This window comes from Crocodylus siamensis, chromosome 1 (genome assembly GCF_052110815.1).
Source record: "Crocodylus siamensis isolate JL-2025a chromosome 1, ASM5211081v1, whole genome shotgun sequence".
In the NCBI taxonomy this organism is placed as follows: domain Eukaryota; kingdom Metazoa; phylum Chordata; order Crocodylia; family Crocodylidae; genus Crocodylus; species Crocodylus siamensis.
The window spans coordinates 130,884,038-130,909,433 of record NC_143395.1 but is presented as its reverse complement, the minus strand read 5'-3'; the positions used below and the strand labels follow the sequence as shown (position 1 = coordinate 130,909,433).

At 43.8% G+C, this 25,396-nt stretch overlaps 1 protein-coding gene across 1 annotated transcript in view; it reads left to right on the top strand.

The window, feature by feature from the left end:
* PDE10A (phosphodiesterase 10A) overlaps positions 1 to 25,396 on the top strand; it is a 606,111-nt gene that overhangs the window by 433,881 nt on the left and 146,834 nt on the right. The window contains exon 5 of the mRNA XM_090042732.1: positions 9,202 to 9,330. Coding sequence (XP_089898858.1) covers positions 9,202 to 9,330 — 129 coding nt within the window. The remainder of the gene's footprint in view (positions 1 to 9,201; positions 9,331 to 25,396) is intronic.

Below are 25,396 nucleotides of genomic sequence, written 5' to 3'. Positions count from 1 at the left end.
GGGTAAACTAAAATGTTGATTCAAACTAATTTTGCGAGGAATATTTTGCTGGCATTCTGAGGAGACTGCTGTATATAAGACAGTGACAGTGTTTAGAGCTCCTGTCTCTCTTAAACCCTAACATAGAAATTATGAGCATTGTGTTTATGGGCTGGGAGAGTGCCCATACATTTGTTACATTATTCTTCCTGTTCTGTAAGCTCTGTCCACTGCCTTTGCTTTATTCTTTACTTTCTGTCACTGGATTGAACCTGAAATAATGTATTTTTCATTTGAAACATGCTTTCATTGCTTCAGAATTCTCAAGAAATCTTTGCATCAATACCCTGAGCTTTTAACATTGCATATGACTAGTGCAGGGCTTTTCAGTGTTCTTAAATGTTCCATGTATCTTGTGAATTAGTAATCTGTGATTCTTTTAGTAAATGGCCAGACTGACTTTTAACCGTTGGAATTTAAAGATGGAACCATGTTGCACTTTTGAAAAGTGCAGAATAAACCCCACTGTTTAGGTGAACAATGACATTCTTTTTTCAATGAAACGGTTTTTTTGTTTGGTGGTTTTTTTGTTTAATGTCCAAAGCTATGTGTGAACTATTGCTGAGGACATTGGGATTACAAAGTAGTCCATGGTCATTCTATCTATCGATGCACTGAAAACTGTTGCCAGTATAACATTGCTAATGGGGATGGTTTTTTTTGCCAGATACTAGAATTAAACCTTACTATATAGATAATTATATCAGCAGAAAGATCTTTTCCTCAAGACGGCTTATTTCTTAGGAGATCTCTTTGAGGCAATGCAATTTTGAAAACTACTGTAATGAACATAAAACCTGCTAGAGGTGCAGTGGAACTGTTTTTTTGGTCTAGATATGCTCTCCTTGTGTACTGTGCCCAACTACTCAAGAACTCTGCTTTTATCATTTTTCTCCTAACTGCCTGAAAATAGGTATTCTGTGATAGATTTACTCTCTGAGTTGGGGAAAAAGAATAAACACTGGATAATGGGAGGGAACAGAATCCGGTTTTGATGAGTGCATTCATTAGTCCACGTGGGGATTCCCTTTGGAGTCACTGCAAATGAAATGTTGCAGCTATGAAAACGTTTGCATTTAATATGACTATATAGAACTGTCTTTCCTTTGTTAAACAACCAAATAAATCTTTCGCCAGTGCTAAAATTCATACCATCGTCTTTTCTGCTTAAGTAGAGATGGCAAATACCAGCAAAATAATCAAACTTCCAGTTGTGCTGTTGGCTTCACTGTTCTTGTTTCAGTGGAATGATAGAAATAAATGCTAATATTGTTGCTCATTTAAATTGAGCTCCTAAAATGTTGTTTATTTTTAAAATTCTTCACTGGGAGTTGCTGAATTGATTTTCATAATATCTATATATTTTTCTTGATCCAGAGACCAAAGCTACATGTTGAGGGACAGGCCTAAAGCTAATAAATTGGATAATTGCAGAGCTAGGTGTGACATTCAGAAATTCTTGGCTCCCAGTTTTGTGGCTAGATTACTTGACTACCATGCTATAGTAATATTAATTCTGTTCAAAATATGCTAGAATTAGTCTGCATAGAAAACAAGGAATTCATTTCTTGATATTTAGAAAATTATTTTATTAAATTGTTGAACTGATTTTTTTCCCCCTGTTGCTTTGCTCCAGGACTACAAATGTTCCTCTGACTCTTAGATTAAGGCCCTTCTTTCCCGTCCTCAAATCTGCCCATCAAGACTACTTGCAGACGGGTTACAAATGAGAGAAACTTATTAAACTCCTAGTGCACAGGAAGTGATCTACAGCAAAACGTCTGCTCCATGTCCTCCCTACTTTTTTTTTGTGTAATAGTTCTGTATCAGATATCACAATGTAAACAAATTTCAGCAAAGGTTATCCTCCTTCAGTGATAAATAACTTTGTTTCGGGTCAGGGCATGCTCTCTCCCCACTCTCCCTGTTGTTCATACTTCTAGAAGTATGTGAAACACTCATGTAGAAGCTGCTGTTTACAGAAGAGTTGATGTTTTCATTGATGGTGAAGATAGCAGTAGCCAGGAAATAAATAAAGTGTAGTAAAACTTCTGATTGACGTTTTTCCCTCATACTGATCAGCTGTATGAAATGGACTGCAGAAAACTAAGGGAATGCTTCTAACGGAGAGAACTTACACAAATACTCTGGTCAGGAAGTTGGCAGCTGCTGACTTAGCACAAGCAGAGGGCAGACTCTAAATAGGTTGTTTTTTTGCCTACAGTTTGTTCTTGGGGAAGTAAAGAAAGGAAGCTCTTATCTGTTGTGCATGTGTACCTCTGTATTTAATTTTTATCATAATCTTTATAGTTTAATCACAAACCCAGAAGAAATGATGAATACGTATATAACAGGTTTACAATAAAGATATTGGTGCCAAAATATGGGCTTGATGTTAAAAAGGTGAAAAACAGGACCTGTAAGGAGGGCACACCTCTTTTATTTAAAAAAAAAAAGCGGGGGGGGCAGGATATGTGTGAATCGACAAAGTGTAGCTTAATTGAGTGGGGTGATCAAGTGGGTCATCTGCCCTAGGCACTGATGTAGGAGGGGCTCCTGAATTTCTCTCCAGTCTCTTTACTATGCAGACACATCCAGCACTGCTTGGCCTTAGTAGTTGGACAGCCCTGCGCTACATAGGGAGCATCCAGATGAGCATGCATGTGTGTTTCCCTGGGGAGAAATAGCAGTGACCTATAGTTGTGCTGCAGCTACTTTTCCCTGAAAAATACCCATGCCCACACTCTGGTGTGCAGCAGGTTGCCCTAGGTGGGCTGGCCCAGCTGCCTTACCCGGTGGCCTCCCAGGGCTCCAGCGCCAGTGATCTGGTGCGCAGAGCGTGGCTGGCAGCTGGGGCATGGCTCTGGCCAGCCAGGCTCCAGTTGCGGCAGCAGCGTGTGCTCCCACATGTGCCACCCTGCTTTTTTCAGGTGCAGGTTTTTTTGACACCAGTATTTGCTGATGTCAAAAAACCCCTACTGCACTGCAAACTAGTGGCACGTGGAATGCCTGCATGTGTGGCACGTATGGTCTGCAGCACCTCAGACAGGTCTGCAGTGCTGCATGCTGTATGTGTGTTCTCATTTGGATGTGCCCGTAGTGTATCAGAGGAGCAGGACAGCATCCCTCCTTGGGATTTTTGCCATGGGAGCTGCAGTCCTGTTCCTCAGTCTCACTAGACATGCTACTGAGTGAGAACAGGGCACAGGAGATGGCCCTCAAGGAGTCTGCTCTGCAGGGTTCCTGCAGCTGATAAGCAGGCTCACTGCACTGTGGTTGCCCTGCACCTTCCCTCTCCTTGTTCTCCAGTGGTCAGGGCTTTGCTTAGGGCACTGCAGGAGCTTACTGTGTATTGAGTGAGTGAAAATTAACTTGAGATGCAAAATGTACTATTTAATTCCCAGAAGAATTAAAGTTGTTCCAGATTTTTGTGTGCATGTGTTCTCTGATTTCGTGTATGCTAAGCCTGAGGCCAGAGTTGAACCCTCCCGAATGATGGTCCCTCTTGATACTGTCTGCGCATTGTCAGGATAGAATTGTTTCCTGGAAATTAAAAAGGTTATTCTGAGAGAAAATTATGGGCAGTGTACAGGGGCCTTGGAGGAAACTGGGCTATATTCAGTTCACCGAACAGAAGCAGAATCTTGTGAAGAGAAATAATTGGGAACACTTTGAGCCACTCAGCAGAAGGAATAGAGATGAATTCAGGGGAAAGTGTATACAGTGTAACTCATTTCCCTGTGAAATGCTGCTCATATGTACTTTTTAAATGTCCAGAGCAAGGATTGCATAACAATGTGGAGTGAAATCCTCACCCCATAGAAATAAATAGAAAGGTTGGCATTGAATTCTGAGAACCAGGGTTTCATGCAGTGTCATCCAATAAACCAGGGAATGTGTATTCTAATTCATACAATGTTGCTTTAATTATTCATATAATAATTTTGGATGGGGGAAGAGAGAAGCAGTGATTAAAAAATATTTTAAAAATAAAATATGTATTCTTAAATTTAACTGTACAGAAAATGGTATTTTAAGTTTCTGACTAATTTGTATGTATATAGGTATGCATAAGTCTTTTTTTTCTTATTTTGTGAAAAAGGCCTGAACTGCAGAAGAAACTTGGAATTCATCAATCTTGGTTCGAATTATGTAATCCTTCATACACTTAATATTGGCTTTTAATTCTGCAATATGTTTCTGCTATGTTGAGAAAACACTAAGAAAGCACTTGTGTAGCTAATTTAACACTTGTAAATTCGCATGACAAAAGGCTCATCTACCTCATAAAAATAAAACACAGATATGAAACATTTTTATGGTAAAGCAGTATTAAAACATCTTTTTTGTCTAGATGTACAGAAAAAGAAAATACTTCTATAGTCATCCTAAAAAAACTGTTTAAAATCTAATAGATTAAAACATGTTCCTAAAATATTTTCTGATAGAGAGGATCAAAATTTGGAGGGAGGCCATATCAAATACCTTAAATTATCAAGTTTAATAAAAAAGATCTGGTGATGACTTTTTAATTCTGGAATTATGGATTGTAAATTCTGTTGTACTAATTATTTGATGATCTGACACTGAAAGAAGGCACTTTCTATGCAAATAAGGAAAGGTTTGTGAGATTGGGCCATAATTTATATTTTAAACAGTTTGGTACGATATAAATATAAGAATTATTTCACTAGTTGAGGTGAAGTAAGAAGAGTATGGACACATCTTCATGAGGCTTAATGTACAGAAGATTAATTCTACTGCACATGAGCGTGGTGGGCAAAACCCATGCTAATGTGCAGTAGATTTAGCCTAGTGCACATTAATGTCACTAAAAAACTGCTCATCTGCTCTACTGCTCAGTAGCACCAAGTATGGCACATTAAGTTAGTACCTGTCATTATGGGTACTAAACTTAATGCACCATAATTACGGCACATTTAAAGAACATGTATCCATTCTAACCTTCACTTAAAACTCGGACTAAGTCTTCTAGGATATTAAGGGCGTAGGCTTCCTGAAACCTGGAAAATAGCAAGTGTTTTTTGACAGCCTGTACTGAATTCAGGTTTTTAGATCAAAAGGATCAAAACCTGGTTTTTAGATCAAAAGGTTTTGGCTAAGGTTAGCTTTCTTGTGGTTAGCTGTACTAGTCCTCCAAAACTTCCAAGTCATTCGTTATAAAACTCTAAACAATGTTACCTTTTAAAAATAAAATTGTATTGTCCTACTCAGAATATCAGGACTTCATATCTGAGAACACTGTATATTTCTTTAATTGGCAAATTAAAAATTATATAGGTAAACAAATGTAATCCTTAAAGCCATGAGGTGATTTTCTGAATTGGTCAGAAAAGCATCTGTCATTGATGTAAAGTATGTACATCTGAATGGATGCATTGTGGCCTAAATTTAACAAATGGGAGCCCTGCATTTGGAGACCCAGAGAAGTAATCTGGCCTTTCAGAGTTGCTGATCATCTGCTGCTTCTGTTGACTGAAATGAGACTGCTCTCTGTTTATCACTGATGGAACTTAGGCCACCTTTTTAAAGGCTTTAGTTCCCTGACACCCATTGTATTTTATTTGAGATTTATACACCAATAAGATAAGAAATGCTACACATACAAAGTAATCATCGTGCAATAAAAATAGCCAGCCAGCTGCAAAAAAAAAATGGCCAACCAGTTACAAAGATGTTCTACATTTTTAAAGCAACAGTTTTGTAGCTGGTTTCGATCACACTTTAATTTGAATGTGGCATGTCACACACAGGGTGATAGCATTTTGCCAGTTCTTCCAGCATCCCGGAGTATGCTGCTTTCTTTTCCGTCCCTTCTATGACTCGTGCTGAATTTTGCTACCCCAGGGTGTCATGACTCTCTTTTCCCAACCAACCTTCAGAGCTGCTGCTTTACGGAACCATTTGCACCTTCTCCCTGTGCAAACCAGAATATAAGTGGACACTCAAGGTGACATGTTTTACTAACCTACAATAGTAATCTGAGAAATGGGGAGGGCGTATGGTTGGAAAGGTGCTGGTGGGGACAAGATGAGGACAGAAGAAAAAGCACTCTTAGAAGGTGTTCTGGGAGAGTTCAGTGCTGCTGTTCCTCCCCCCCACTTCCCCCTACCATTTGCATGGGTCTCCCTTGGTCTGTGCAAGGGGTAGGGGATGGCTCCTTGCACTCGGGGAACCCAGAGCTAATTTATTAGCAGCCAAGCTGAAAGTCTGGGAAGGGAACTAACAGCCTCTGCTAGAAGTTCTCCAGCTCCTCTTGCTGGTTAGTGGTGGCAGAGCAACTTCTTAGGGCACTTCCCCACCCTGTGGATACCTTGCCCTGTGAACATGAAGCAGGTCACATGGTGTGACAGTTTCTGTCAAGCAATGTTCCCTGATGGAAATAACATCTGCCTGGGGCCTTATTTAAAATACCTGTTTTGAAATTTTGTTCCAAGTACAAAAATAGTGTTTTTGAAATATGTCATGATGCTTCAAGTACTGGTCAATATGGGAGATAGTCTGTGTAGGTTGGATGTACTGGTGATTTACTGGTATATTTGTCTGCTGAGCTGGTACTAGTGGTGAGGGGGTAGGGGGTTGTGCATGTGAGAAGATGATTCTAGCACACTAGTAGCATAAAAACAGGACAGTAGACACATATTAAAACTGCAGCAAATATCTTTGCTTTTTTGTTTGGATATTGTTCTTTCATATTTTAAAACAAACTGAAAGATATGGTTACAAAAGAGCTAAATTTAGAAATGATAACTAAAATGCTGTATATAGTCTAACACTGTATGAAGCATGAAATATGAAAAGAAGCATTAGTGTTGCTGTAGACCGTCTTTATTCTCAATTGACCTTAACACTGTCTATTTTAGGGAGATTTTCAATTTTGTCTAACACTAGGCTTCTGCTTCATTACTAGTGCTATGTCTTGTAAATTCACAGCTGTGTTTTAAACAAATATGTATAAGTCCACATAATGCTAGGAGAGAAGTGGTAGTTAAAGAGTTACTTTGTTACTTTTGTTCCCCTCAGAACTAATTAACACATTGACACTCAGTATGCCTTCTGTTTGTGAAAACATGCGTGCATCTTACTCCCTCGTGGCAGTTGCACTTGTTTCCGAGTCCCTCTCGAAAATATGTACCCCATTTCACTTTCACATCCTTGAAGATAGTTGTTATATTTAAATGGATTTTTGAATGGTACAGCAGATTTGTCATTTTTGTGAAATTGGGAATTTCACATGTAATAATTTGAGAGAGTACTTTTGGATAGTCTTCCATTTTCTAAGATACATGCTGCTGTTTTCCTGTTGTCTCAGATATTATATAAGTATTTGCTTAGTATAATTTCAGCATGATAACTGAATTACTAAAATACTGTAAGCCTGTTAGAATAATATATCTGATTCTAAAATTACTTATCTAATTATAGCTTTTTAAGTTCTTACCTAATTGTGTTACTATTGCTATTTACTAAGTGATGAGACTGAGTTTGGTGCTAAGAGATGCAGGTTAACTCTTGATCACCTCCCTCCGTTCAATCCCATCTCTCTCTCTCTCCCTCTCCTTGATTACAGCCTCTTTGATGTCTTACTGTTAAGATAAATTCAGAATGGCCTTAGCTGAACTTCTGACTTAATTCAAAACCCTTTCTTCCCTCTTTCAGTGTTTTTTGTCAGCACTGTCACTGTGAATCCTGCTATTCACATTCATAATCTTGGGCAGTTCAGCTCAAGCTTTTGGAGTGGTAGGCCAAGTGCCTGTAACCTGGCTGCGCTATGTGCCACCACTCCTCTCCAATAAGGGAGAGGGGGATGGAGAGAGAGGGGAAGGAAAGAGAAAGTGAGCAGAGCAGGGAGGTTTGCAGCAGAGATCAGTGTCAGATCAGGACAAGAAAGGAGATGGTGTGGGGCTGAGCTGCTTGCTGATCTCCCATGCTGCAGCATGATTCTGTCTCTTGGGGGGCCAGATCTGATCTGCAGGCCACGGGTTGCGCGTCACTGATCTAGGGGGGGTGTCTTTGTGACTTTTTTTATTCACCTTTATCCCACATATCCAGGCTTGGCCCACAGCTTGTTGTTTGTTCCTCCATGATATTTCAGAAATCTCTCTCTTTTTTTCTGTCCTTGCACAAAAACAAGCAAAGAAATGAACCAAGCCACCATACAACACATTTAGGCTAAGTACAGACAGTCAGACATCCTGATGTTGAATCTATTCAGTCTTCACAGGTGAGTCTAAACTGTGTAGATTGAATCAAGAAGCAAGTGAATAGATACTCACTTTTGATTCCAGAAATGCAGCTACATACATACCTGCAGTGGCCCTGGCCAGAAGCCACAGAGCGCTAGAGCACACCTCTCCCTGCTTGGCTGTAGCAGACAATTTGGGCCAACTTTAACCTGTCCCGCCTGGGGCTGGGACGGGTTGCAGGAGTGGTGCAAAGCATCATGGGATGGTGGGGGACTGTGACTTAACTTGAGGGGATCTGGGACAGAAGTTCAGTAAACCAATTTAAATTAAATCAGTTCAGTCTGATACTACATCTATCCAGGTTTATCTTAAATGATTTTGGCTATTTTGAAAGCAGTTTATGTGCACTGAATCTCTGTGTTTCCAATCGCTTATACTGGTCTATGTGTAATTTCTGTTCCTAACCATAGGCCCTTGTGTCCCATCTGTTGGGTTTCTTCTTCTCAGGCCACCACTCTATTGTCAAGTGCAATTTGCTGACCTGTTGTTTTTAGGACATTGTCCCCTTCCCTCACTGCCTCTGAAATTGTTCCACTAGATCCTCATTTCCTTTCAGAGCTGCTCACCTATCTTCTATTAGCTGATCCCCCATCACTGCTTAAGTTCCTGCCTGTCCATTTCTTTCCAACAGTTGCTGCAAGTTCTTCCATGCATCTTTGTGAAGGGGAATATCTTTTCTTAATGGATTAATTTCCAATTTCCCTCCCCTCACCCCCAAATCAGTTCTGTGCTACTTCCTGTTAGACTGTGAAGTCTTCAGGGCAGAAACTATGGCCACATCTCTATTTGTACCACATGCAGTACAATGGAACAGTAATCCTGACTGCAGTATCTCAGCACTGCTCAGTATAGGAAATATGATAATAATGTAATTGGTTGATATTCTCTCTTGCAGGTTTAACAGATGAAAAAGTGAAGGCCTATCTTTCTCTTCACCCCCAGGTACTGGATGAATTTGTGTCAGAAAGTGTAAGTGCTGAGACAGTGGAAAAATGGCTAAAGAGAAAAAACAACAGACAGGAAGGTAAGATCTTACTAGTTGTGATTAGTTTAAAGTTAACATTCATTTACTTTTGATTTTGGTTTTGTAAAGGAAATTTTGTTGCTTCATGTGAAACTTTGCATTTTGGAATATCAACATCAAGACTGCAGAATTCTTTAAAGATGTCAAAAGAGCTTTAAAAACGTTTGTTTCTTGCTGTTTGGCATGCCTAACTGGAATGTACTGGTATTTACATATGTGGGGTATAGTCTAATTTGTAAGTGAAAATGAAGGAATATGAATATCAAGCCAAACTTATGCTGATGCAACTTTATTGAGAATGTAGTTTGGCTTCTTGCTTCCAAAATTGCTAAAATACTCAAAAGAAAATTATGCGGTATATGTAATATGTGTACTTAAGTAGAATTTATGATTGAGCAAGTCATAGATTCCTGGTGCAACCTGAGTTAAGTTGAATTCTGATATCAGAAGTGAAAAAGTATTGTAAGCAAAGGGTAATGATAAAAAACAACATACTGAATTATGGGGAGACATCCATTTGGCTGCAGCAGGGATCAGTATTAGACCCACGTATATTTAACATCTCCATTAATGACCGAGAATTTGTTTGATAACCAACTTGTTAATGAGTAAAGCCTCATTCCTATATACTGTTCCACACAAGCAGACCCCCAGTTCACACTTGAGGCCTTTGAGTTCAATGAGATTGTGCATGGCCTACTTTTCTTGCTTGTTCAGCAGCTGGCAGCAATGGATGCGAAGTGTGAGATGAAATTTAAGAATTGTTGCAGACCCTGGCAGATGAAGAGAGGTAGAAATCAGGGGGTGAAATCTTGATCGGAAAGAACAATGATGTTTTTTCTTGAAAAAATGGAAGTAAATTTATTGGAGGAAAAAATCATCCAGATTTAGTGGGATGGAGATTTTTGGAAAATAGCAATTGTAATAAAGATCTGGAATACAGTTATATTGTAAATCAGTGGGGTGAGGGGAAGGACACTGATTTTGTTCTATATGTGCAATGCTAAAGTGATTGCAGTAAAATATTTTATTTGGGGTTTTAAAACTGCTTCCAGGAGTATTCTGCATTATAAATAGCTACTTCTTGAGGAATGACTGAATTTAACTCTAGAACTGCATAAAGGTTGGTAGGGGGATGCATCTAGTCTACTTGCAATGATAGCACCTAATGATACAGGGTGCTGACAGACTTGGTGTAGGAAAAAAAGCAGCTCTTTCCCAATTTGACGTAGATCCCCAGTATCTGTGTAGCTTGTGTTCTTCAGCAGGGCTTTTTGGCACTCTCATATAATAGCTGATTCAATCAGCTATTAGATAAAAGCCCCCAAAAGCCCCACTGAAGTGTATGAACTATTCAGATGCTAGGTGAGCTGGGTTGAACTCTCAGAATACCTCTTCTGGGCACATGCTGTGCTTGGTGCAGCATGTGTTGAGCTGAAAGTAAACCACTGTTTTGTTTTTGGAGATTTCCCCCCCCCCCCCCCCCCCCCCAAATCTGTAAGCAGCCACGGTGCAATGCCATTCTCTTTGGTATCTTGTAATTGTCAGTATCTGTGTTTAACAGAAGTAAGATGTACATGTGATTATATGCTTTAACTGTGTTGCTTTCCTTGCCTTTTCTGGTTTTGTTTTGGATAGAGTCCAATCTTAACATGCATAATGTATATGTTTATTATCTGTCTACGTATTTGGAAAACCGCTATGAAGTATCAAGTACCATGAGTCAATTGCTGAGTTAGTGGTTTGTTTTTGTTCTTATTTAGAACAATATTTATGGGAAATATGATCCCATAAATATGTATGCTGTACCTGTGGGCACGGCTTTGGGAGAGAAAAATAGCATAATAACATTGATTGGATTAGTTGTAGTACTTTTCTTGGAGAGTAGTGAATACATTTTTACAAGGCAAGTAATTGTTTAAGCAACAATTTTGTCTTTTCAGTGAAAGGGAAGTTTTTTTCTACAAATTGGTCAGGCTAAGCATACAGTAAAGAACAGGTTAAGACATGAGTCTGGGAATCACAGTGCTAAAACTACTTTTGGGTGGGGCTGTAGTTCCATGAACGTGGATTTGTTGAGCAGAAATTATTTTGGTTTGCTCTAGGGATTTGAAAGTTTAAACAAGTAATCATTTAACCCGATGGTTCTCAACCTTTTCTGTACCAGGATCCATTTGTAAACATTGATGGCTGGTCCTAACCTCCTGCCCCTAGACCACAGCCCCCAGTGTGTGGAGCAGAGGGGGTATGTGTAGGAGGCATGGGGGGGTCCCAAGCAGCCCCTTGCAGGCTGGAACTGGCAAGGTAAAAGCATGGTTTCCCACATTTTTCTCCTTTAAAGGAGAATCCATTTTTAAAGTTTGTTTGCCACCCTTTCATGTCTTCATGCGACCCACTTTTGGGTCACAAGCCATGGGTTGAGAAACACTGGTAACAAATAAATGCAGTGGTAACTGGTTAGCTTTCTGGTTATCCTTTAGCTTGCGGGAGGTGCAGTCTGGCAGGGAATGGGTGAAGGGAAGTTGCTTAATGCCCTAGCAGGAGTCTAAAGAGAGCAGGGTAGGGAGGCAGGAGGGAGGGAGTAAAGGAGGAGGGCAGTAGGAATGGGGAGAGTCAAGGGCGCTTAGTACCTGTAGTCTTAGAGGAAAACAGTGAGCAGCCTAGTAACTCATCAGTGCTCCCTCCCCAGGCAGGGGGAGGGGGGGCACGTCTTCACGAGGGCTGTGTTGTGTGTCTGGGCTTGCTTCCTTCACCTTCCCCCGCCCCCAGTCAGAGGGCCCCAGGAGCAGCTCCCAACACTGTGTCCGAGCTACTGTGCTATCTGTTAATCGTTTGACCTATATAATTAGAGCAGTTTAAACACCCATATTTTTAAATGATATTTATGTCCCTAGTTTGATTAGAATTTATCATCTCTAGTTTGCTTAGAATTTCCCTAGAATTTCTCTTTAGCCCATAGGAAGTTACCATCCTGTTCACACACCTGGGTGGAAATGAGTACTGCAGTGCTGTGGAAATAAACATCTCGTGTTCTTGGGCCAACTGGTTGAAAAAAGTGAGGGAAGTATTGACCTTGATGGTAAATAAATCGTAGTATTCTGTGACATGTGCAATCAGGGTATGGGTTGTGTGAATGTTTTTTCAGTTCTGTTGTTTTCAGAGATATGGGGTAATGGATTTCTCAAGTCTAACTATTTTCATTATTGTCATTTCAAGGAACTGACATTAAGGGCTTTTATTCCCTCTTCCCCCCCCCCCCCAACTTTTGATTTCTGCCCAATAAGGGAGTAGATTTTCACATAGTTGATTTTACTAGGCGCAACCTGCGTGCAGGTAAAATTTGTGTTGAGCATTATGAAAGCCATTTCTGTATTCCTGTGAGCCTTGTTTCTGTAGGTCGGTTTTGCTCCCTCAAGTTTCCCCCAAATAAGGCACAGTTTTGAGCAGCAATCAAATGTCCTGCCATGGATACTAGGGGGAAGCCCTTTGGCTCTGATCCCAGCCCAACAGCTTGGCCCCTTAGTAGCAAGCTTGTTCTGCTCACAGCTTGCCTCCCGCTTGCAAGCTGTTCCCTCATGGTTTGCTGCCTTGCTGTTCTCTTCCATGGTGTTTGAAGGTCCTAGTGGGACATTCCCTCTTTATCCAAAAGCCGTGCAGCTGGGCTGTCTCAACAGGGCTGACTGTCACTTTTCAAGTGGACAGACCCCCCTGTTACAATTCCATTTTGTCCTGAAAACTTTTTTCCAGTTTCCAAGTGTTTGGATTTGAAATAGTCAATAAAAATTACTGACTGGCTTCTTTTTAGTTAATAATGAGCCAGGACAGTAATAGTGGAGTAAGTTAGAATAATTTAATGTTTACAGCAACACTGCTATAAAGTAAGTGCAGTAATATTTTCTGGGAGTACAATGTCTGTATTTTAGGTTTTTGTGGGTGAAAATTATTCTGGTGTCACTAGCAAAAAAAAAAAAAATATCTTCACTTATATTTAAATCTAATAAGGAAAAGAGAAGCTTCAGTAATTGTGGATCAAATTGAGTGTACTTTTTTCTCTTTGATTCAAGGCTAAAGTAAAATAGTACTCCACTAATATGAAGTAAAGTTCATATGATGTCGAGACGAAGAACAATTTTATTTTTATTAGAAAGATGCCAATCAGCAGGAGTTCTGGTTTGAGATCTCTACTTCGTATTTTGGTGACGTAGAATAATCACCTATATGCAGAATTCTTTTTTGTCCAATTTATAAGCACCCAGTTGTGTATGTTCCTTCAGCCAGAAGTCAAAGCAATGTGCCCATAGCCAGAGTAGTTTATCTGAAGTGCATTAGAAAGAATAGGAGCTGGAATGTCTAACTTGGACTTAAATTGTCTAAAAAAACCTTCTGTGGCTATAAGATAGCAAATGGAGTTGCTGTACAATAGCTTCTCCAAATAAAAAAAAATGGACCTTAGTAGGGGGAAATCAAGAAATTTAGTGTTTAAAATATTCGGTTAGTATATGTAGAAAAACATAATGGGATGTTTCATCTGAGTATACTAGGTACCAATGTTAGGGCTAGTACAGAGATTGCCAGATGCCAGAGTTGGTTCATCAGAGTTTGAAGGAGTCTTTTGGGGGTTGTGGGATTTATTTCAGGTAGAAAAAGGTTAAAAACAGTTTTTGAGGTATGTGCAGGAACCATTAAAAAGAAATTAGAGGATACAAGTCTGACAAGTATCCAAGTTGTTGGACACAAACATTTAGACTTCTGTATATTGCAAACCTGAATGTTGTCACATAATTTAATAAAGTAAAATTGCTTGGAAATGCTAATAATTGGGTGTCAGACTGGGCAGTTCCTGGGTTTTTTTGCATTACTCATGAAACATACCCATCCAAAGCAGTAGGCCAGATTCTGCTCTCTTGCTCAAATGAAATCGCTCTAAAATAGAATCAAAGAGCTATAATCAGAATCAGAGCTATAATCTAGCAGGTAGAATTAACCCAGTGGGAATGCTATTGAACTGAATAAGAACTCATTCTTCCTTCACTGCATTTTATACCCCATTGGCCTGGGAGCTCCAGCTGTAGGGAAGTGGATATATGGGGTGGCAAGCTCAACAAGGGACAGTGCTGTGGGTGGTTCCCCTTCCAGCAGCTTCTCCTGACTAGTAGGGGACACCTGGGAGAACTGGGCAGGGAGTAGGAGCACCTGTCCACTGCTGCTGTCTCAAGTCAATCCTGGCACCCTGCACAGTTGCTCACAGAAGCCTTGGCTGAAGCAGAGAAACAGCAGCTCTGGGGCTCCTCCAGCCACAAGGTCAGTTGGGGACAACACTGATAGCAGGGTAGTACTCAGTTCCTATGGCCAGAAGCAAACCCCTGGGCAACTCCTTCTGGAGAGGGGAGGACAGAATGGGAAGGGAGGTACTGCTGAGTGCTGAAGGGAAGCGGGAAGCCCAGAGTCAGGGGGAGGGAGTTCCTGGCAACTGTTGGCATGGTCTCTGCCAAGCAGAGGTGGGGTGGGCCACAACCACCCCTGTGGGTCTGGTGGCTTTTTCTGCACCCCTTTTCAAATCCCTAGATCCACCCACATATATATGTGTATAGGGTATTCAGTACTATTCCATATCATTCCTACCTCCCACCTCTTCCCTATCCTTTTCCAAAGGCTCCTGTTAATGACTGTAAATAGTATTAGGAAGCCTATTCATCTCTAAGTTTCAGAGCAATAGTAAAAATAAATATAGAATACTGAAGGAAGGGGTGGGGGGGGGTGCTACTGTCATGATTTTCTGTTACCCTGGAAAGGGGAGCTGGCACAAGCTCTGCACTTGAGGGCTCTGGACAGACATTCAAAAAGACTGAGCCTGAATTGATTCAATCTTTGCAGAGGAGTCTGACCTGGCTAGGCTAAATCAGTTTGTAACTACACAGACATGCAGGCACATGCCTGCAGTGGCTTGGGCGAGATGCTAGGTGGTGGTAGAACAGCCCTCCCTTCCCTTTCGTGGTGCTGAGCTGAGGGGGGTGTAGCCAGGCCCCAGCAGGACGCTCTGATTAGGGAGAGGTTCCCGCCCCCTCCCCCCTTCTGACCAACCCAGCAGGGAATTGATAACACAGTGCTTATCACCCCATTAAGAGAACAACTGAGGGACATTACCAGCTACCTGTTAATTCTGCCTTTGTCCTGTCTATCATGGCACAGACCATAGCCAGCCTGTGGTCTGCTAGCTAATGCTTACAGGTTTCTATGTAAGGCAGAGGGAATGGCGAGCAGGGTGGAGCAGGGGAAAGCTAGTCAGATGCCTGCAGTCTCTGCCAAGTTCCAGCCAAGGAGCAGAGGGGAGAGGCCAGCTCTACTGTGGAGCAGAGAGTCCTGACCAGACCAGCCCAGAGAGCATGCCGGGATGCTGGAGGAATCTGATTCAACTTCATAGATTTCATAGACATTAGGGCTGGAAGGGACCTCGGGAGATCATCGACTCCAGCCCCCTGCCCAAAGGGCAGGAAGTCAGCTGGGGTCATAGGATCCCAGCAAGATAAGCATCCAATTAACTCTTGAAGGTGTTCAATGTAGGTGCTTGAACCACCTCTGCTGGCAGACTGTTCCAGACCTTGGGGGCTCGGACAGTAAAGAAATTCTTCCTTATGTCCAGCCTGAAACGGTCTTGCAGGAGTTTGTGACCGTTCGACCTCGTCATCCCTTGGGGCGCTCTGGTGAACAGACGTTCCCCCAGATCCTGGTGGTCACCCCTTGATAAACTTATAGGTGGCCATCAGATCACCCCTGAGCCTGCGCTTTTCCAGGCTAAAGAGTCCCATGACTCTCAGCCTGTCATCGTAAGATCTGTTTTCCTGACCTCTGATCATGCGCGTGGCTCTCCTCTGGACTCTCTCAAGCTTCTCCACATCCTTTTTGAATTGTGGAGCCCAAAACTGGACGCAGTACTCCAGCTGCAGGCCTCACCAAGGCCGAGTACAAGGGGAGAATGACGTCCCGGGATTTGCTCGAGAAGCATCTATGGATGCACGCCAGCATTTTGGTTGCTTTACTAGCCGCAGCATCGCATTGCAGGCTCATGTTCATCTTGTGGTCAATGATGACCCCCAAGTCTTTTTCTTCTGTAGTGCTAACCAACGTAGCACTGCCGAGCCTATAAGGGTGCTGCAGGTTTTTCCTCCCAAGGTAGAGAACCTTGCATTTATCGGTGTTAAACACCATGAAGTTCTCGTCTGCCCATTTGCTGAGCTTGTCCAGGTCAGCCTGGATCACCCACCTATCTTCTGGCGTGGATGCTTTGCCCCAAAGTTTGGTGTCATCAGCGAACTTGGCCAGTCCACTCCTGACTCCAGTGTCCACATCGTTAATGAAGATGTTGAACAGTATGGGTCCAAGGACAGAGCCTTGAGGGACCCCACTGGTTACAGGGCACCACGATGAGTGACTGCCATCAATCACAACCCTCTGGGTCCGACCACGAAGCCAATTTCCCAGCCAGCGGATCGTGGTGGAGCCAAAGCCACAACCGGGCAGTTTGGCCAAGAGGTGATCATGGGATACCAGATCAAAAGCTTTTTTGAAGTCAAGATATGACATCAATCTCTTCTCCCTTGTCCAGGTGATAGGTCACCTGGTCATAGAAGGAAATGAGATTGGTCAAACAAGACCTACCCGCAACAAACCCGTGCTGGCTATCCCTTAGAATGTTAGCCTGGGCCAGTCCCTCAAGGATGGCCTCCTTTTCTAAGATCTTCCCCAGGATAGAAGTCAGGCTAATGGGCCTGTAGTTAGCCAGATCCACTCTCCTCCCTTTCTTGAAGATCAGGCACCACATTGGCCTTCTTCCAGTCTTTGGGCACTACACCAGAGCGCCAGGAGTTTTCAAAGATCCGTGCCAGGGGCTGGGCTATGACGCTCGCCAGCTCCTTGAGTACCCTGGGGTGCAGGTTGTCAGGGCCAGCTGACTTGAAGGTATCCAGCTTCTCAAGGTGTTCCTTCATGAGGTCAGCATTGATGGAGGGTAGGGGATCCCCCTCACCCAGATTTCCCTGTCCTATAGCAGGCATGGGCATCCCGTGTGACTGATGAAAGACTGATGCAAAGTACCTATTTAATAGGTTGGCTTTTTCCTGGGCGTCAGTTGTCAGTTACCCCATCTGGTTTAGCAGGGGTCCAACATTGCCCTTGCTTTTCCTCCGGCTCCCCACATATCTGAAAAAGGACTTTTTGTTGTCCTTGATGCCTGAAGCTAGTTGGAGTTCAGTTGCAGCCTTGGCTTTCCTGGTTTGGTCCCTGCAGGACCGGACCAGCGCGGAGTAATCCTCCTTGGAGGTGAATCCCGTCCTCCATCCTTTGTAGGCTTTCCTTTTTAGCCACAGTAGGTCCGCTAGGTCTCTGGAGAGCCGGGGGGCTGCTGTGCCTTCTTGCTGCCTTTCCTCCATGTTGGAATAGATTTAGCTTGTGCACTGAGGATCGCTTCCTTGAGAAGCAACCACTCTTCTTGAACTCCCATCTCCCTGGGGTCATGGTCCCTGAGGGCCTGACCGACTAGCCTCTTGAGCTTGTCAGAGTCGGCTTTTCTGAAGTCAAGGACTTCTGTGTTGCTGACTGACTTGCCAGCTTTACGGCGGATGGTGAAGGTGATCAGCTCGTGGTCGCTGTCACCCAACTTCCCATCAATCACTAGGTCGCCGATTAGGTCGTCCCCCGTAGCCAGTACCAGGTCAAGCAGCGCTTTGCCTCTCGTTGGCCCATAGACTTCTTGAGTCAGGTAGAGGTCATCCACGCACGAGAGAAAGCTTTGCGCCCGCTCAGATTTAGCTGAGTGATCTTCCCAGGAGATGTCCGGGTAATTGAAGTCACCCATGACAACCAAGGTCCTGGAGCAAGCGGCCTCAGTCAGTTCCCGGGCAAACTCCTGGTCAAGCTCGGGACTTTGAGTGGGAGGTCTGTAGTAGACTCCCACCGTTGTGTCCCCTGTGCCGAATTCCCCATGAATTTTTACCCAGAGGGTCTCTAGCTATCCATGCTGGTCGCCAACATCAGCTTGCAGGGACATGTAGCTTTCCTTGACATAGAGAGCTACACCCCCGCCCCTTTTGTCAACACGATCCCTCCTGTATAGGGTATAGCCCTCTATACCCGTGGTCCAGTCATGGGTGGAGTCCCACCAGGTCTCCGTTATCCCAGTGACATCATATTTCTTTGCACTGAGCAGGAGGACGAGCTCGTCCTGCTTGTTGCCCAGGCTCCTGGCATTAGTGTACAGGCAGGCAAGTGTGCCCTTGGGGGCTCTTGCCTTGCCCACAGATTGTGCCAGGGCTGGGGCAGGGGTGGGCTCCCTTAAGTGCCCCCTTAAGTGCCTTGGTCCGCTGGCTTTGCAAGGGCCGTTCAGCGGGCCAGCAGGGGCAGTAGTCCCCCCATCCCCCAGCGGGCTTAGTTTAAAGCCAGGTGGAGCAGGTCAGCCAGCCTGGCTGAGAAGAGCCTCCTCCCCAGGGGAGAGAGGTGGAGGCCGTCTCTTCCCAGCAGCTCGCTGCCTCTCTCTGCAAAGAGCGGGCTGTGGTCATGGAAGCCAAATCCTTTCCGATAACACCAGCGCCGCAGTCTTTGGTTCACCGCGTGGATCCTCCTCTCCCTCCTCAGCCCATAGCCCGAGACTGGGAGGATTGACGAAAACACCACCTGAGCTCCCAGACCCCTAAGCCCCACTCCCAACTCCCTGTAGCGCCTCATGACCTGGCTGGGGGTGCTCCGAGCCGTGTCATTGGTGCCCACATGAATAAGGAGCATGGGGTAGTGGTCTGTGGGCCGGAGGAGCTGCGGGATCCTCTCCGCAATGTCTCGGATGCGGGCCCCCGGGAAGCAGCAGACTTCCCAGGCTAAGGGGTCGGGGTGGCAGATTGCCCCCTTGGTCCCCCGCAGGATGGAGTCTCCCACAACAAACACCTTACGCTTTGTCCTGGGGAGAGCGGGGCCAGTAACTGCAGTCGAGCCTGGGTTGCCTGCGGGAGCTGGCAACTGCATGGGCTCTGCTGGAGCAGCAAGAGATGCCTCCCTGTTGCTAAGCTCCGGCGGGGCAGGGGCCTTGGTGCGGCGGGCCTTAGGGCCCTTGACCTCCTTGGTCCATGCCCCTGACTGGGCAGAGCGGGAGGTCCCAGAGTCCTCCTTAGTCGTGGAGGGAGACTGTGGCCTGGAGCTCCTCCAGCTGGCGCGCCAGAGACCCCAGTAGGGAGCAGACCCCACAAGGGGAGGTGGCCATGCTCCCGGGCCCACTTAAACCAGCAAAGTTTAAACCAGACATTCAATAAATCGGTTTGACCCAGATCAGTTAAGTCTGATGCTATATTCAACTTGGTTTATCTCAAACCAGTTTCAGCCATTTTCGAACTGGTTTATGTGCACTGAACATCTGTTTTGTTACTGGTTTAAACCAGTTTCTGAACACTTAAACCAGTTTATGTGTAATGTCTGTCCCTAACTGATATGATTACATGTTTTCACCTGCAGCTGTAAGTTCAGAGTAGGTAACTATGGCTTCTACGTTCTCCTCCTTTAGTCTACAGGATGGATTCATGGCCATTGACTTGAATAATGCCTGTTTTCATATAGCAGTCTATTTTGGTCACAGGAAATACCTGAGGTTCCAAATGGGAATTCACATCATCATTGCATAATATTCCAAATTTGCAGATACAGCTGTATAAAACCTGTAATCATGGATTCTGGCTGGCTGTTAATAGGAACTACTCTATAGTTGTCCTGAATGTAGTTATCTTCAATAGAAGAGTCTTGACAAGACTTATGTGCTCAGACTTATATACCTAATGTAAATGGACATGGTTAATTACTTGGCCCAACAAGCATCACTTCTGTCTCATGGGTACCTACTATTTTGAGCTATCTTTTACAATTGAAAGCACAGGAATATCTATGAGCTTTTTAATAGTCCACCTGCAGCAATAACTCCTAAGCATATCCTCTCTATTGAGTCATAGAGTTTGCTCATATTCTGAGGTAGCCAGTTCCTTAAAGGCATGAGCTTACGACTATCAAAGTAGTAGTCCTATAAGGTACTTGTGAAAATTCACTGTTTGAGTCCTTCAACAAGTTCCTTTCACAGGAAGGAAAACTGTCTGAAATGCAGTGCAGTATACTTACCTAGGTGGGGTGCAGACTTGTGCAATAACAATGCTAATATTTCCCATACACCTTATCAAATTAGGAGTTCTGCTTTTTATCATATGCCCCACGCTGACGTAATTATACTTTGTTAGCATGAACAGTATTATTTAGTATTGTTTGGTGTGACCGTGCTCTGATTCTTCCTTTCAGGTAAGTTTCCATCCTTATGGCCCCCATACAAGTCATACTTCTCTGTCTCAGTTTCCCCATCTTGCTTGATATTAATGCCAAGATATTAATTCATTGACTGGGTCACTGGGAGGGAGAGGGCCTTGCTCACAGGGGTTCAGCACCTCAAACAGCTGAGCTTCTTGCTTTGTAACAGGTGGCCCACCCGTTTTCAATGTCCTTTAGTGTGCTGTAGGTCCTCTTGGGACTTATTGCAATCTATTACACCCACTCAGTCCTCTGCCAGGGGTTTACCAGTCTTGGCTTTTCCTTAGGCCCTTTTTTGGTCCTTCTAGTGAGCTTTTACTGGTCCCAGCCTTGCTTCCATGTTCCTTAGTCCAGTTTGTCTCCAATTCTGGCCTTGCCCCAAGCCTGTGCATGGTATCTGCATCCTGAGTCCAGCTTTCTTCAGTAGGAGTTCCATTTGTTGGAGCATGTCTGCCATTTACTGCTGGGGCTCTTTATCTTTTAGTTCTCTAAGGACAAGACCTCCCAATCTGTGTTGACTCTCATAGAGGGCTCTATCCCTTTTTCTCTCCCCCTCTTTTTTTTTGTAATGATGACCAAAGCAGACCCTGTTACATATCTCTACTATTTTCTTTCTCCTTGGGAGATGGAGCTATGTCTGGGTTTTTTCTGTTGTCTGCCTATTCATTTTTTCTTAGAAAAAAAATCTGCTTCTGAATGTTGTTTTGCAAGTTAGGGTTCTACCAAAATCTGATGCTGTTGTAGACTTGGGTATCAATGTGTTAGCCTAACGTTGTCAGTTTTCATTTATTACAACCATTTTAGAGGAGAGTGGTCTGTGATTACTGTAAAGTGACCTCCTAAGAGGTATACCATAATGTTTAAGTAGTCCATTTAATGGCCAAGCATGGTAATGTGAAATATGCTTTCTCATTACCATGTAATTTCTTGCTTTATATATACCACAGAATGTTCATAGCTTCCTCCTTTCTGCGATAAGACTGCTCTGATGCCTAGATTGGAGGCATCTGTCTGTAATGTGAATGGTTTCTTGAAGTTTGGTGCCTTCACCACAGGCTCGCTGCATAATATTTCTTTCAGTCTTTGGAAGGCATGTTTGCATGCAGTCATTCACTTGACTTTTGTACATGCTGTGATTTTCATAGGGTCTGAAAGTGGAGCTGTAATCACCAAAATCTTGGCAAGAAAAGCTTGTAATAATTGGTTTAATCCCAAGAATACCATTATTTGCTGCTTTATGTTTAGGCAAAGAGTATTCTTTCAGGGTCTGTAGGTGGTCTACCAAGGGCAGTATTTGCCCCCTCCTCACTTAAAACCTGAGGTAATCTATCTCTTCTTTCCCTATGAGATGTTTTGCTGGGTTTGCTAGTAACCCTGCTCTCCATAGCAACTCAATACTGAATCTACAAGCCATGAATAGTCTTCCCAACTCTGTAAATATAATTATGTTGTCAAAGTAGACAGCCATGTATTTTTGGTGAGGTCTGAGTGCTTGGTCCATAAGTCTCTGGAAGGTGGCTGCGGTTCTTTGTAGTCTGGAAAACACTCTTCTGATTTCAAAAAGGCCCCACAGAATTGCAAATGCCATTTTTGTCTTGAGCCTTATGATCTAGAATAAGCTAATGTCTTGAGCCTCCTGATCCAGAGGAATTTGCTGTGTTAGATCTAGGAAGGATATATATCATGCTTGGCCAATCTCTTTCAACATCTCATCTACAGAGACATGGGATAGACATCAAATATGCTCTCCCATTTACTTACCTGAAAGCAATACATAGGCACATGGTCTGTCTTGCTGTCACTATTGGGCTTCTCCATTGGCTTTGGGACTGTTTTATTATCCCCATCTCTAGCATACTTTTCAGTTCAATCTACAACTGATTTTGAAGTTTCTTAGGGAAAGGCCTTCACCCCTCACACACTGCTTTTCCAGGAGGAGTTTTTTTCCTGTGCACTATATAGTTTGTTAGGCCTGATTCCATCATGAATACATCAGGAAATTCCTTTACTATCTGTTTGGCTTGTTCTTGATGTAAGGGTGTCAATTGTGTATCCAGTTTTACTCATAATGCTTCTTTTCTCTTGTTTGTGCTTGGCTTGAGCTCCTGCTAGGCTATGTAGAGTGTCACTAACAGTGTCTCTGGGCCTTCCGTAGTTTTAACGTATTTATGTAGTTTAGGTTTCCTTTTCTCAGATTGTCATATCACCATAGTCAACTGGTTCTACTTGTCCCTTAACCTCCTGGGACTAGGGCAGGGGTTTTCAACCTTTTTAAATAAGTGTGCTCCTTCTGTCCCAAAGTTTCAGCTTATGTACCCGTTATATTTTTTCTTGTTTTTAATGTTACCAATTATGTGATATAAGGCAGACTATACTAATTTGAGATTAAATGCACTATTAATATATGTGGCATCTGGTAGCATGTCTGTTGTGGTGGAAGGGGCATACCAGGGTCAGATCCAGAACCCCACAGTGAGGGAAGGAATGGGACTGGGGTTGGGGCAGGGGCAGGTGCTGCACAGTCCGGGCAGAGCATGGGACTGAGCCATGAGCAGCTCGTCTGGGGAGGCTGGGGAGGGAAGCAGCTCCCACCGCTGCATGCACATTGGGAGGGCATGGGAAGCATGTGTCCCTGGATCTGTGCAGGGTGAGGCAGGCTAATGCTGGGGCTGGGGCAGCGCCGGGCTCTTCCCGGCGTGGGGGCTAGGCTGGGCTGGTTTGCACTTAGGGTGGGTGGCAGCGGTGCTGGGAGGGGGAATATGGGAGGGCTGCAGCCACCGCAGAATTAGCAGTAGTCCCCCCCCGACCCTCCCTCTCAGCACCTCTGCTGCCTGCCCTGAGTGCAGCCTGCCCCAACCCTGACTTGGAAGAGCCCAGGATTACCCCAGGCCACAGTAGCAACCTGCCTTCGCCCTGTGCACAGTGCCGGGGGTATACGCCCCCCATGCCCTCCCGGGGTGCACAGTGCAGCAGGAGCTCCCCTGCCATCCCATCCCATGCCTCGCCCATGCAGTGCCTGTGCCCCTGACCCGGCCCCGGCCTCAGCCTCACCGTTGGGGCCTTGATCTGGTGCCCCATGTCCCTTCTCTCACAACAGACTTACCAGCCGGACCTTGTTGCTCTTCACATTGCTGGGCTGTGCTCCTGGCTGCCTGGATGTTGTGCTGCGGCTGAGTGTGTGCACGGGGCATTTATTGGCCATGTCAGCCAAAAAAAGCCGATTACCGATACTATCACTTTTCCTTATATTGGTAACAATCCAGTGGGACTGATGTATTGGTGCACCTCTAGTAATTTTTCACCCACTATGACCTTTTTAAAGTGTGTGTACCCCCAGTTAAAAAATGCTGTGCTAGGGGCCTTGCCACTGTGCCATCAGTTTTGACTCGCTATCTAGAAGGACTAGGACCATATCCCCTGTCTGAAAGGTTTTTTTTACCTGTGTTTTTTATTTACAAGATGCCTCTTGTCTTTGCTGGACTCCTTGTACATTCTCCCTTTCCATTTTTCCCTCCTGCTGTAATCTTTCCCTGAGTCCTAGTATACTCTATAGAAAGTTTCTGCATGTATTTTATTGTTCTTTCCAACCTTCTTTAATCATATCAAGGATCCCTCAGGGCTTTTGTCTGCATAGGAGTTCAAATGGTGAGAATCCTGTCTAGGCCTGTGGGCCCAGCAACTGGCCCCAGTGTTGAAGATCCTTCAATGAATGCACTGCTTGAGCATTTCTTTGAGTTCAGTCAGATTGCTTTACTAGCCCATTCATCTGGGGATGTTATATAGACAAAATAGTCTCGTTATTTTTAAGGTTTAAGCATAGTTCTTTTATGATTCTGAATGTAAACTTGCTACTTTGGTCTGATGATATTTCGCAAGTTCTTCGCTAACTTTTCCACTGTCTTTGTGGCTGTTAGGTTTCCATGTTGAATCCCAATATCAGGTGGCATAATCCATTATGAGTGGCATAATCCATTATGAGCAGCATAATATTCCTGACTATGAACGCTGAAAGAGGAAGTATCCTTCCGTTTTATTTTGATCCAGGTGTCCTCTCTTGGGTGTCTTGTGCGGTCCTCGTCGGAGCCATCCTATACATCTTAACCACTAATAACTGTTCATTTTCCTTCGCCTCTTGCAACCATTTTCTTTGCCTGATACAACAGGGCATTGCCTACTCAAACCTGGGATGCAGGTCTGTTAGATCAGAATGCTGTATCTCCTCCTTGATCTTGGTCTGGCTTCCTTCATAGACTTTCTGGAATTCACCCTCCTGAGCCTTTTCTGTATACAGTTGGCTTCTATTTATTTTTTTTCTACCTCTGTTATATCTGATCCCTCCTTTCTAGGATCAGCCTCTGAGTTAGCCTCCCCTTCTTTTTTTCCTTTGTGAGTTTTGTCCTACTTGGTCTTCTGCTTCATCAGTTTCCTTCTCTTCCCATTCTGTGTTCTAAACTCCCTTCAACTAGATCTTTCTCTACTATATCCCTGAAGTCCAGCCCCAGTCCCATACTGCCCTTAGGATAGGGAAGTTCTTTAATCAAACGCCAGTATTTCAGAAGTTTGTCCAGATATGATAATCCTTATTCAGGCCCACTTATGTGTTCAGGCCTCCCCAAGTAAGTACATCATGTGGCAATCCGTCAGCTCCTGCTTCTTCCAGGACCACATATACCTGTATTAAGCTTCGTCTACACCCCAAGTCATAAAGGTCTCTTTTTTTCCCCTTCTTTTTTTGTAATGAGGA